The 12737-nt window shown below is 40.1% G+C and overlaps 1 protein-coding gene across 1 annotated transcript in view; it reads left to right on the forward strand.

Annotated features, from left to right (window-relative positions):
• gpr158b (G protein-coupled receptor 158b) overlaps positions 1 to 12737 on the forward strand; it is a 122300-nt gene that overhangs the window by 81167 nt on the left and 28396 nt on the right. The window contains exons 6-7 of the mRNA XM_074689386.1: positions 5357 to 5466; positions 10465 to 10703. Of these exons, the coding sequence (XP_074545487.1) occupies positions 5357 to 5466; positions 10465 to 10703 (349 nt within the window). The remainder of the gene's footprint in view (positions 1 to 5356; positions 5467 to 10464; positions 10704 to 12737) is intronic.

Here is a 12737-nt window from a genome sequence, read left to right on the forward strand (position 1 = left end):
TTGCAGGGGGAAAATTACAAAAAAAAAAAGTGAAATTAAGAACCTGTTTTTTGTAAACTCATTAAAAAACACAATATTTTTCAATATTTACAGCTTTGCTTTGGGCAAGCGGCTAAATTGCAGCTCATGTCCAGAGGCTGTAGTCCTCAAAGTGGGTGTTGGTCTGAATTCACTTCTGTTTTTCCTGCTGCCCTTCACCACAAGTCGGAGCCCCCTTTCGCTCTTAAACCAGTTTCCTTCTTACACGGTCCTGATACCTTCAAACATAACCTGAAAATTGTAGTTGGCTAAGCCACACAACAACATGATATTAACTACCTTCTGACCTGTAAAATACTCTGTAAATATTTAATGAACTTGATGGATATAGAATCAACATCCTCCAGATGATTTGAAGAACTCAGTCACAAGAACAAAAATCTCAGGGAACACTTTTGTTAAATTTTAATAAAATGTCAAACAAAGTTAAGAAAATAATGACCCAAGGTGGAAGAAACAGGTTGGTAACACTGTACCAAGGTTAAAAAGCATAACACACAAGCCGAGCAGAAATAATTGAGTTAGCAAGTGAAAACAAAGTTCAGCCCAGCAGCAACGCCGAGCTGTATTCTGAAGGGAAATAAGAACTTGATGTGTTTGTAGCAAATAATCTAATAATTAAAATGGCACAAACCCAACTAATTATCACCAGAGAGTTCAGTTTGCTGCCTGAAACACTTACAGTCTGTGCTAATCAATGGTGCTGGATAACATTCAAGTAATGTATTAATCTGCTGCCTCCACCTGCAAGCCTGTACTGAGGGCACAGTGATGTAAACATTGTGTGCAGGTAAGAAAGTAAGCTACATGGAGAAATGCTCAGAGATCAGAGTGATTTTTTAATAAGGTCTCCATCATGATTTTTCTACACCAGGCTCTAAAGTTGATGAGTAAGTTAAACCTGCCAGTTGGTCTTGTGCATGGGCCTGCCAACACTTTGTCCTGATGTAAACCTGCTCGTAGGAGGATACGAGGCTGATCACGTCTGTTGTATGACCAGATTGTTATTTGTGGCACGTTTGGCAAAAGGCCGCGCACTTACTGTGTATAAATGTGCTGAACAGGAGGACTCCATGAAAGCACTTACACATCAAAGCAATCAGTCAAGGCTTAATCATCAGTTTGAAAATCAAGATTCTGTGTGGATGATATGAATTTATGCAGAGTTAAATCAAACAGCATGACCAGCCTGACTCAGCGAGGAGTCAGACTTTAACACCCCGGAGTGCGTGTATCCATCAGTCGAGTGAATCAGGTTTTCTTTGCTTCAGTAAAAATGAGAACAGAGTCACTGTACTGGATCTCCGGAGCAGAGGGAGGAACTTAAAGCTCTCATGGGTCAGTGGAGATTTGACATGTGGCCTTTGAGAGAAAAATACACCTATGAGATGAAACAAAGTAGGAAAAATTTTGCTAGTGGATACTCAAATTTTACCTGATGCTTGGTAAAGTGAAAAACAGATTTGAATTTGAGCTGGAACGTCATCCTTGACTGCCCAGTGAATACAACCTGCAACACGTAGATGTGCACAGCATGCATTTTTTAAAAATTAACTAGCGAATTGCGGTGCCACCATATAATTCATGATTGTGCTGAGGTTTAAAACAATGGACTGAGCTGTGATGCTGCTTTTTACGTAATTGGAGGGAAACTCTTTCAGAATTTATTATAGGGCTGCTTCATCTCAGGGTCCTAAGGTTTTTGGTAAATGAAAGGTCAAATGCAAAGACACCCATACATTTCTGCAGCTCTGTGAGCTCAGAGATGAACCATCAGCATCTCTACTTTCTGATGACCCAAGCAATGCTCTCATCCTGGAGAATCTTAAAGAGAGGGAATCGTGTGTTCTTGTTTGGTTTTCTACAACACTATGGTATTCCTGTAGTAGTGTTTTGTGATTTATGACTCAAAAAAACTCAATTTTTCCTCACACTAGCATTTAGAAGACTTTTATTTCAGCGCCTGTTTTAAACACTTTGTTGAAGCTGCTGTCTCTTTAAGGCTCCCTGCTCCACAAACTAGGGCTGGGACGATATGCTATTCTCACGTTTCCATTCTATTACGATTTTTAGCCTGCCCATTCAATTTGAATTGTGATTCTTCAATATTAACAATGTTTGCGATTTTTAATTTGCTTTTTTAAAACCAGACCATGGAAAAAGTTAAACAACGATGATAGTGTCTACAGACTGTATCAGGAGCCATGTTTTCCCATAAAGTGCATATCATATGAGTCAGAGAGAAATATTTCACCCTCTGCTGGAGAAAAGTGGTAACTCTTTCTGATCCAGTTTATAAACAAAGACTGAAATGAAGAATTTGGTTCGAAAAAACAATGATTCTTTGACAAAAAAATGCAGATGTATCGATTTTTTTTTTCTCCCACCCTTACCACAAACCTCCTTCTTTCTGATTGACCAGGCTCTGGAGGCGCGTCAGAGGCAGAACTATGGGCAGACCTTAATGTTTGAGGCCCCTCCTCCAGTGTGTCATGAAGCAGTGAGGAGACCCTTGTGAGATTAGGAGATGCTCTCTGTTTATTGCACTGATGATGCATGATGGAAACTGGGACTTGAAGAAGTTGAGACACAGAGAGTCTACCTGTTACCACCAGACCGCAATTTCAGAACAATACTTGGAGACTTTATATGTGGATGTATGATTTTCAAGTCATCCAGAAGTGGAACTGTTGTTCTGATAATCAAAAAAGTTTGTGTGTGATATTCTTGATAAATACTGCATCTCTCAGCAGTTAGATAAATGTTCACATGGCCAGGTATCATTCAGGAGTGAAACCAGGTCTGAATCAGACAGGTGGCAGAAACCACACTCTCTGTTTCCGGTATGCAGAGATGACAATATTACCATGCAGGGTCTACTTTGTATCCAAAGGTAAAAAGTAAAAGTTTCTCCTCTACCATGTGCATGTGCTTTGTGGCAGTTTTTGAATTCCCCAAAAGAAGCATAAACACTAAGACATGACCCAGTGATCCTGTCTCTGCAGGCTGCAACACCTTCAGTGTAAATTCACACTGAAACATTCTTTAGACCGTCCTGACAGCTGAGTGTAAAAAGAGACCATGTGTTGTTTACTTCTCCCTGATAAAATTTAAGATATTTGTGTATTGAAGCAGGTTTTTTAACAACTAATTACACAATAAAACATCAAAATCTCAAGATTCAACAGACTCAAGCAAATTTATGATTCAAATAAGGCATGTATCTCATAATCTTTGCATTTGGGACTTTTTAATCTTCCATAATGGAATGTAACATCACATTGTAATAATGCCCCAATCTGTAATAATGTAATACATTTTCTAGGGCTGGGACTTTAACGCGTTAATTAGATTAATTAATTACACCGCACATTAACGCGTTATAAAAATCAAGGCAAGATTAACTCATTGGCTGCCAGACATTTTCAGAGCATCTTGAATGATCCTTTAAGACCCAAATAATCTTGTTTTCTCTGACCATGTAAACACCAAAGTTACTTAAGAAGAGTGGACCCTCTTCTCTCATGTCTCTCTTCCTGTTTTTGGTCCAAAGAATAGAAATATCAAACTTTTTTGATCGTGTTCATCTCAGGCGCTCCATCCTTTGATCCTCTCAATGATCTCCGTCGTCTTTTCTCACGATGGCGCCGCTCTTTCTCTCTGAACTACTGTGACACATCTTCGTGTCAGCGTGAGCTGCCTGAACTTTCCTGACTTACAGCGTCTCTCTGTGTCTCTGTCATCTCACATTTCTCCTAATATCCATGCTGAGCTCTCATCCAAAGAGCACACCGCTCTCACCCACAGCAGTTTACGAGCAGGATTTTGATTGACGAGCTCCACCAGACCCGCCTCCCTCCGCTGAAAAATATAATTTACTTCTAAAGACGCAGTAAACAGTAATCCACTGTCAATGGCAGGGAACACAGACAATTAATATTGACCAGTTAAAAAAAAAAAAAAAGGATTTACAAGTCTTCTTTTTTTCGTGAATTCATTTGATTAGTCATGCACTATAATTTTGTAATGCCCTACAGTTCAAATTCTTTATGTGGGGGACCTTAAGCAGATATAAGATTAAATGTGATTAATTAGATCAATTAATACCACATTATGGCTGATGAATGTACTTGTAAGTAGTGTCCACAAAAAAAACATCTTCTAACCAAAAGAAACAGGATTTTGTGGTTTAAACTTGTGTATGGGAATATGCAATGATTTAGTCTTCTACCAAAATCTGTTTAGCTTGAAAAGTGTTGCCTCTGATGTTGAATATTGATGTGATTAAAATGTGATTAATTACGATTAATTAATTACAAATGGCATAATTAATTCGATTAATTTTGTTAATCAAGTCCCACCACTAAAATTTTCTCTTCATTGTGTAATAATGCTGCATTTTATAATAATGTGTCATATTTTGTAATGAAATTCTTGATCACCATTTGTAATAAACTTTGACTCATCATGTAATTAGTTATTGTATATTGCATCACTTATTACAAAATCCAGGTTCCCACATGTAATAAGTAAGAATTTATTACACAATGTGGCCAGGCTTATTACATATGTCTTTCAAGAATTTTATCACAAAATGTGGTGTTATTACGAAATGAAGTGAAAATTTATGACATTATTACATATTGGGGCATTTTTACATATTGGGGCATTTTTACATATTTGGGCATTTTTACATATTGGGGCGTTATTACATAATGTTGCGTAACATGGATCATTGTGACCTCTGCTCTTAAAAAGTAACTATTTTTTCAGATCTTGAAGAAAATATGCAGCACTGTTGGTTAGATATTTTAAATATAAAAAATCAAGACTCAGGTCTGAATGATGTACTAACGCCTCAATTTAAGTGTTTAGAGTAGATTAAGCTAAATAACATAACAACAAGAATTGGCGATTTACAGAAAATGATCTTTGTACGTGTCCCCCTGGTTACTTTGCAGAAGTCTCGTGTGACAGAAGGGCTAAAAGAATCCACTTGCACATGAACAACTGTTAGACATCAACACCAAGACAGGTTCTAACACTTCAACCTGCTGCACTCCTGCAGCCAACATATGAGCAGCATGCAGTTAGAGATGTCAGCCCGAGCTCAGGAGGTGTGAAGAAATCTGAGGCCAAATCTGCCTCCAGCTTTTCACGCTGCACATTAACCTTTTTTTTCTTATCCTGACAGTGTGAAGATTAGACAAGTAAAACAGGGGAGGAAGTGAGTCGGTGAGGAGGGAAAAAGTCACGTTTACTGTTAAATCAAATAGTGTGAGACATTTTTAAGGCTAACTCTGCTGTTTCTCTGCAGGTGATGATCTTGTACTTCCACCCCAGCGTGTTTCGGTGCATCCTCCTGAGGTGGGTCCGCCTGCTGGGATTTGCAGTCATGTACGGCACCATCATCCTGAAGCTCTACAGGTAATACCGCTGAAATGAAGAATCCAAAAAGTGATGATCATTATGTGAGTGAGGGAGATATTTCATTTATGTTTCATCCCTTTCAAATGAATAATTTCTACCTCCAAAGCAGAACACTTAGGTGGAGATTAACTAAAAATAGATGCCCCTCTTCCCCCTCTTTTTTTTTATCTCCTCTTCTGTTCTCCTTCTTTATCTCCTTTCCTTTTTTGGTCTCCTTTTTGTCCCTTTTGATCCCCTTAACTTCTATCCTTGTTTCTTTTTCTTCCTTCTCAGATCCTCCCCCTGTCGTCTTACTGCTTTGATCTCTGAAATTTCTTCTCCACCTCAGTCCTGTTACTAAGCTCCTCCAAATCGTTTAGTTTCATTATCTCCTCACCTTAATTGTTGACTCTTAAATCCTTTTCCTCACTTCGTATCACTTTATTTTTTGACTTCCTACTTATTATTTGCTTATTTCATCAGGATCTTCTCTGAATGAGCTGTTTAAGCTTTAGAGTGTGAGGATTTTCTTTTGTTGTGTTCTTCTTTGCCCTAAACAAGGATGCAGATTGTAAACACATGGACTAACTTTCTCTCAAGCTCCACAAAGTTGTCTCTCTGGATGACATGCGGGACAGCAATCAGAGCCCGGAGCTGGTTTCTATTCTTGAGAGACCTCTAAAGGCCCAACTGAGGGTCGACTTGAACATCAATCTATTTGAGAGCAGCCTTGAATGTGATTTAAAATGTAAACGTACACCAGACACTTAAACATTAATCTCGGTCTGCTCCACTCACAATCTCCTCTCACTCCCTCAACAAATTGTTCACTTCATAGTCTGAAACCAATTACAGCGGAGAGAGCCCCTGATCAGATCTGATATGATCTGATCTGAGGTGTTCAGGTGCATGTGGGAAAAACAGAACCTGTCCAAAAGAAAAGGGAGTGTGAGGGGACATGTCTTAAGTAACTTGGTAGCAGCTGTTGCTTGAGCAGACCAAACTCATGTGACTCCACAGCATCCTTTGAGTTTGAGACAGACAGACAGGCAGACAGACAGACAGGCAGGCAAAAGGGAGCAGGTGATAAGAGGTACACAGTGCAGCACAACACAGCTCATTTGTAACTACATAAGGGTGAAAAATAAGCTGCGTTTCCACTGAGCAGTCCGGGTCGGTTCAGTACGGTTTGGCTCAGTTTGGTACAGGTAAGCCTGATCCCGTTTGTGTTTCCGCAGCAAACTGTGCCCTCTCGTGGTAGGCAGTGTGTAAGCCGGATGCCGCAGCTGTGAAACAGTAGCGTGACGCCTTAGCAGTGCGACACAGTTTACTCCGCTAATAAATCCAACAAAGAGGAAAAATGCCACAGTAAACAAAGAGCACAGATGGAAGACATGCAGCATTTCGTCCCCTCTGATTGTCATGTAGCTCTTTGATACAAATTGCAAAGTGCAAGTTTTGTTTCAGAGAAGTCTGTGTACCACCAGGAGAATTGCGGCCGCTGTCGGGGTAAGTGACGATTCTTTTGACCAGTCAACGGTCTGCAGTGTGTTGCTCCACCTTCCGAGAGCGGATCAGTTTAGTCTGGCACCCATATGAAAGGGTCCCAAAAAAGTAGACTGGCTCGTCCCGGTTTTTGGGGATCTGTCCCAGGATACGTTAGTGAAAAAGACACAAAATGCGTGCCGTACCGAGACGACCGGTACGTACCGGTCTGCTTGGTGGAAACACGGCTATAAATATTTACTAAACTACTGGTAATTTTTCTATTTTACCACCTCCTTTGAAGGGTTAAGAAGCTTATATTTTGAGTTTTGATCATTTCTCATACAGGATGTGATCAGCAAACAAAGATTTAATGCTGCTTTGTCCAACAAGCTGCTTTAAACATGCAAATTACAACTTTCTGACTTTCTTAATATAAAAGATATGAAGTTTAGAACTGAGAAAAATAAAGGCTACTTTTTGGAAGCATGACATACAATCTGAGTGGAAACTCTGTGAGGAGTTTTAATTTTGTGTTGGCTCTGGTGAGCCATCTGGACAAAAAACTGGTTTAGTTTTCTGGGATGAAGACCGCTTTTCCCATGAGCAACAGCTCCTACAGTGTAAAAGATGTGACACAAAACCAGAGTATGAATTTGTTGTGAAACAAATGATGTAGATACAAAAAAACAGTTATACTGTTCTCTATCTCTTCACCTTTCCTTTCCTTTCCTTTCCTCGTGATTATTAACTTAACATAAGAGCAAGCCTACCCCACTTTCAATAATTCAGCTCCCTCTCATTCTACACACACACACACACACACACACACACACACACACACACACACACACACACACACACACACACACACACACACACACACACACGCACGCACGCACGCACACACACACACACATATGCAAACAGTGTTGCCAATGAGCACATTTGAATTTCACATTAGTCTGTGTCTGGCTGTTCAAGTATCCATTCAGACACACACTCACTTTCTGCTCTCCAGTGATGCTAAAATGAGAGAAGGAGGTCAAAGGTCAGCAGAGTGTTCCCTTGGCAGAATTACAGAGTAGATTTTTTCCTAGCTGGCTGGGTGTGAAGTGTGACCCGTGGGGCGAGCTCTTACTGCCAGGTCTCTGTGAATATAGCAGAGATGAGATAAGATGAGATAGATGTCACAGGTCAGCTGAGGAGAGCGGAGGAGCACAGTTATGAGAGCACGATTTTATTTATAGAGACACATGATATCTCTGCCCATCTACTACTTCCCATACCATCACCTGATCACTTGTTTAAGTGTTTGCAGACTTTCACAAGTTATTCAATAATATAAATTATACAAGGTTACACCAATGTGGATGACAGCTCCGTATGTGACTCCTAATGTTAATCAGATTTACGGAGTAGAGGAGAATGACAGGGGTAGAAGTAAGGAAGGGAGGAAAACAAATTTCATATTTTGTGACCCATCCATCCATCTATCCATTTTCTTTTTTTCTTTTCCCTTCAGGGGATTGCTCAAAACATGTTCACGAGGTTGACTGCAGGTTGATGCACCAAATTGCTTGTGGGTGTATGTGTGTATGAATGGTTACCTGTGACTCCAGGTTAGCCCTGCGATAGTAGAGTTGACCAGTCAAAAAAGAACAACGCCCAAAATGTAAAATTCGGTGTGATACATGGTATGTACATAAGTGAAAATAAGTTGTGCTTAATTAAAGCTTGTGTAAGGAGCGTTTGGTTTGGGTTGATTTTGGCGCCCCCTCTGGAAGACTGATATCTCACTTCTGTTTGCTCACCATGGCCTGTCCTTTAGTATATTTATAATGAAAATGTTATGCCTCTGTCTGCAAATGATTAATCCTATCCCTCACTGTGTATTTTTTTTCATGTGAAATGTAAACTTTTTGAATTCTAAGGCTTAAAATGCAAAAATGATAAAAAATTGCAGTTCTTTGGGATTCCTCTTGAGGCTAGCTGCAGAAACACCAGAAACCACAAACACACCAATTTATAAAAGCTGAGCTTTACAGCACAATTTTGGGTGCAGGTTTGTCACAATGGTTCATTTAAGCCAGGCCCTGAGTGGTTAATCTGGAGGATCTGGACAATTGCAGGTGAGCCCGTCAGATTTGGGGTCATGAGGGTCCAGTCATAACACTGGCTTAAAATACATCATAGATGGTCTACTTAAACTGGCAGATCTTTTTTTTTCTCACATGCAGCCAGACGTTACCTTGACAATATGTCTGTGTATGTGTAAAAGTGGGCCAGTCTGAGGCCTGAAACTCCAAGGCTGAAAATGAGCCCCACTCCAGCTATGAGTTAAGCTCTCATATTGTGGGTGACCAGCCTGAGACCTCTTCACCACATCTTATACCCCCAATATTTACTGGTTTCCTGTAGGGATGTCCCAATCCGGTACACTGATCAGTATCGGCGCCTGATATGGCTATTTTTGGAGGATGGATCGCCTCAGATTTTGTTATGTGATAGGGACTGACTGATCTAGTTTTCATGTGTTTTCTGCACCGTCACACTTTACAGCTGCTGTAAATCAAACCACAATACAAACATGTTTACTGTGTGGGATTACTTCTCTTTGAAAAGCAATGATAGTAAAACAGCATCTTGAAACATTTGTTTAGTTTCTCAAGGAGGTACCAACAGGGCTCACTTCAATAAAGCAAATAAGATTAGTCATTTACAGTGGAGTCACTCGATGGAGTAAGGGATATATCAGAGAAAGGTATCTGTACTGGATTGGCAAAACATATCAGAAGTAAAAAAATCTGTCTCATCTCATCCCTAGTTGCCTGCTCTATCCACTGTCCTATCCTCTCCAAAGAAAGGTGGAAATATCTTTTTGTGTAGGCACACACTGTAACTCTTTACGTTTGAAGCTATTAAACTTATGAGACTTGACTAACAGGTGGGAACCCTGTAGCTGGCTACAAAGAGGCTTAAGTCGTGCTTCTTTACCTAAACCAATCTCAAACGAAGCAAAGTTGAGTCAAGCTTTTTTTGTGTGGCCCTTGCCAAATGGGCTTCAGAGCTCCTTCCTTTCTCTTCACTATGTCCATATATTCTACAGTCTGTGTAATAAAGTAAAGACAGTTTTGTTCAACTGTCTTTGTGTGCATTCATTTCAAAATGTAACAGCTTTTATTAATTCAGGTTTGACTTGTCAATTAAAAACTCCATCAACAAAGACAATTTTAAGCTATTAAATTTCTCCTTTGATCATAAAAACACAAAAGACTCTGTGGTCCAGCTTCTCCATCAGACTTATTTCAGCTCTCTGTATAATTTCTCCTCTCAGCTCAGGGCTAATACAACATGAATTATACAAAACATGCTCACCCAACAAATGAATTTTAATTGAAGTAGACATGAGCAGCAGCCGGGGGCGCGAGCTGTCAATCTTTCCTTCACCTACACTGCTCATCATCATTTTGCTGCAGTCTCTTATACTCAGGTCCTCTTCACTCCTCTCTCCTCCTCCTCCTCACCCAGGGTGCTAAAGGTGTTTCTGTCACGCACTGCTCAGAGGATGCCCTACATGACGAGCTGGCGGGTGCTGCGGCTGCTCCTGGTCATTCTGTTGGTGGTGCTGTGGTTCTTGGTGGCCTGGACTTCAGCTGTGTGCCAGAGCCCGGAGCTGAGCCGGGCCCTGATCGCTGCAGGCCTGACCCCCGAGGGTCTGCAGTTCAGCATGTGTCTGCTGGACCGCTGGGACTACATGATGGCAGTCGGTAAGAGTTTGTGTGTGTTTGTTTGTGTGTGTGTGTGTGTGTGTGTGTGTGTGTGTGTGTGTGTGTGTGTGTGTGTGTGTGTGTGTGTGTGTGTGTGTGTGTGTGTGTGTGTGTGTGTGTGTATGTCCTTGTGTAGATAGACCTGATTGACAAGTGGTGTCAGGACGGGTCAAACTTGGCTCTGGATATACTCTGTGTGGATCTGTCGTGTTGTAACTCGGTACAAACTGCTTTGGTTGGGTTAAAGAAGTTTAGTTTTAAAACTTCACGAGCAGCTCCGTGTAGAAAAACTGAAGGATAAATATTGATTCTGTACCATAGACTGTATAAAACACGGACATAGTCTTCTGCCTGTTCCTGACACTTTAAAATGAAACCAAACCTCGGACACAGCCACACCAGATATGCCCCGGGCTTTGAGCTTCCTTTCCAAATGCTATAGGGCCCCGGTCAATCATGTGAGCTACAGTGTTACATTTCTACAGTTTCATTTAGCAGACGCTTTTGTCCAAAGCAACGTTTAACACAAGCAAGAATTTAGACATAAGGACCTGTATCAAATTTCAATCAAATCAAATTTTTCCACATTTCCTCTTTGCTCTGATTTTGTACTCTCTGCAAATACACTCCTGACTATTCAGTTATGTGATATTTCACTGTTTTCAATTTGAATTCCCCTCATAACACTCACCTAAAAGTGATAACTCTTGTTCAGGGAAAATTAAATTTAACTGTACTAATGGTAAAAAAAAAAAAAAGAATGGATAAGTGGTTTGCATGAGCCAGGTTAACTCCCTAAAAGAGCGTTAAGTTTAATGGAGGTAAACCCCACTAATACAGGCTCTAATGGCCGGTTTAACGCACGTTAGGCTGTTTAAAAGCGGACATTATGCTTAGTGTTACTATAACTGCCAGTCAGTAAAACTTCACGATTCGTATTGATGTCCAGAAATCTTTAATCTTCACAGAAGTTGCAACATGAAGACACCGTGAAAACTGGAACAATGGAAAAAAGTAGTTTAGCCTTAGGCTCAAATCATCACATATTCAGAGATTTACAACATATTTCATGACTTACTCTTTTATTTTAAGTACATAAACACAACATAAGACAATATTTACCGTGTTCACCTGCTGACCAACAGTAAGAAAGAAAAAGGGACGGGATAAAAGCTTCTTCCACAACCCGCCATCTCTCTTTTCATAGACTGAGCTGCTACTGTTAGCTCGGCTTCCCGGTCAAATACGTGACGTCTTTCAGCACAACTTTATTGACACAGTAACAAAACAAACTTGGAATAAAATTTTCTATGTTAATAAGATAACTTTCCTTTGAAGCTTGCATAAAGTGTTAAAAAAAGAAATCTTATTAAATAAAATAGTTTCGTTTTGTAGCTTGATTGTTGCCATGGCAACCAATGACACTCTGATGGCGACAGCTACAGTTACTGTTAAAGACAAAGTATGCGAATATGGCAGATATTGATGATCAGACTAATCCTTGGAAAAAGTATGACAATGCGGAGCTTTCTTCTTGTACTTGATGGCAGGACCTGCAGCCAAATAACATGAAGCATTCTGGCGCACTAACTAGGTTTTCCCTTCCGTCTAAATTGTTGCTTGTGTTGTACGTTGCTTTGGACAAAAAGTGTGTGCTAAATAAAAATTGTAGAACTGTAAAATTGTAGCTTAACAGAAAATTCAGATGAAGGAGACACAAATTTTTCAATTACCAAATGAGATAAGGGAGGCAATCAGAGTCTCAAACTGGCAAGGCTTGCCGCCATCAGTTTTACTAGTTTGCTTTGCTTTTCGCATGAGTGTGATGAAATATTGGGGTTTGTCAACCAACTGCTTGCAAAGTTGTTAATTGAGTTACTAGAGAATTGCTGTTGTGCTTGTTCCGCAAAGCAGGTCTCATAGTGTCTATCTTATTTTTTGGGGTTTTCAACTGTGCACGCAGAAATAGAACATGAATTTACTCTAAGATCTTTAGCCAACGTCCCATTTCTCTTCATTATCTGATTAACTAGC

This window comes from Halichoeres trimaculatus, unplaced genomic scaffold, assembly GCF_033239565.1.
Source record: "Halichoeres trimaculatus isolate MK-OKI-2021-1 unplaced genomic scaffold, fHalTri1.1 fHalTri1_scaffold_15, whole genome shotgun sequence".
NCBI classification, from domain to species: domain Eukaryota; kingdom Metazoa; phylum Chordata; class Actinopteri; order Labriformes; family Labridae; genus Halichoeres; species Halichoeres trimaculatus.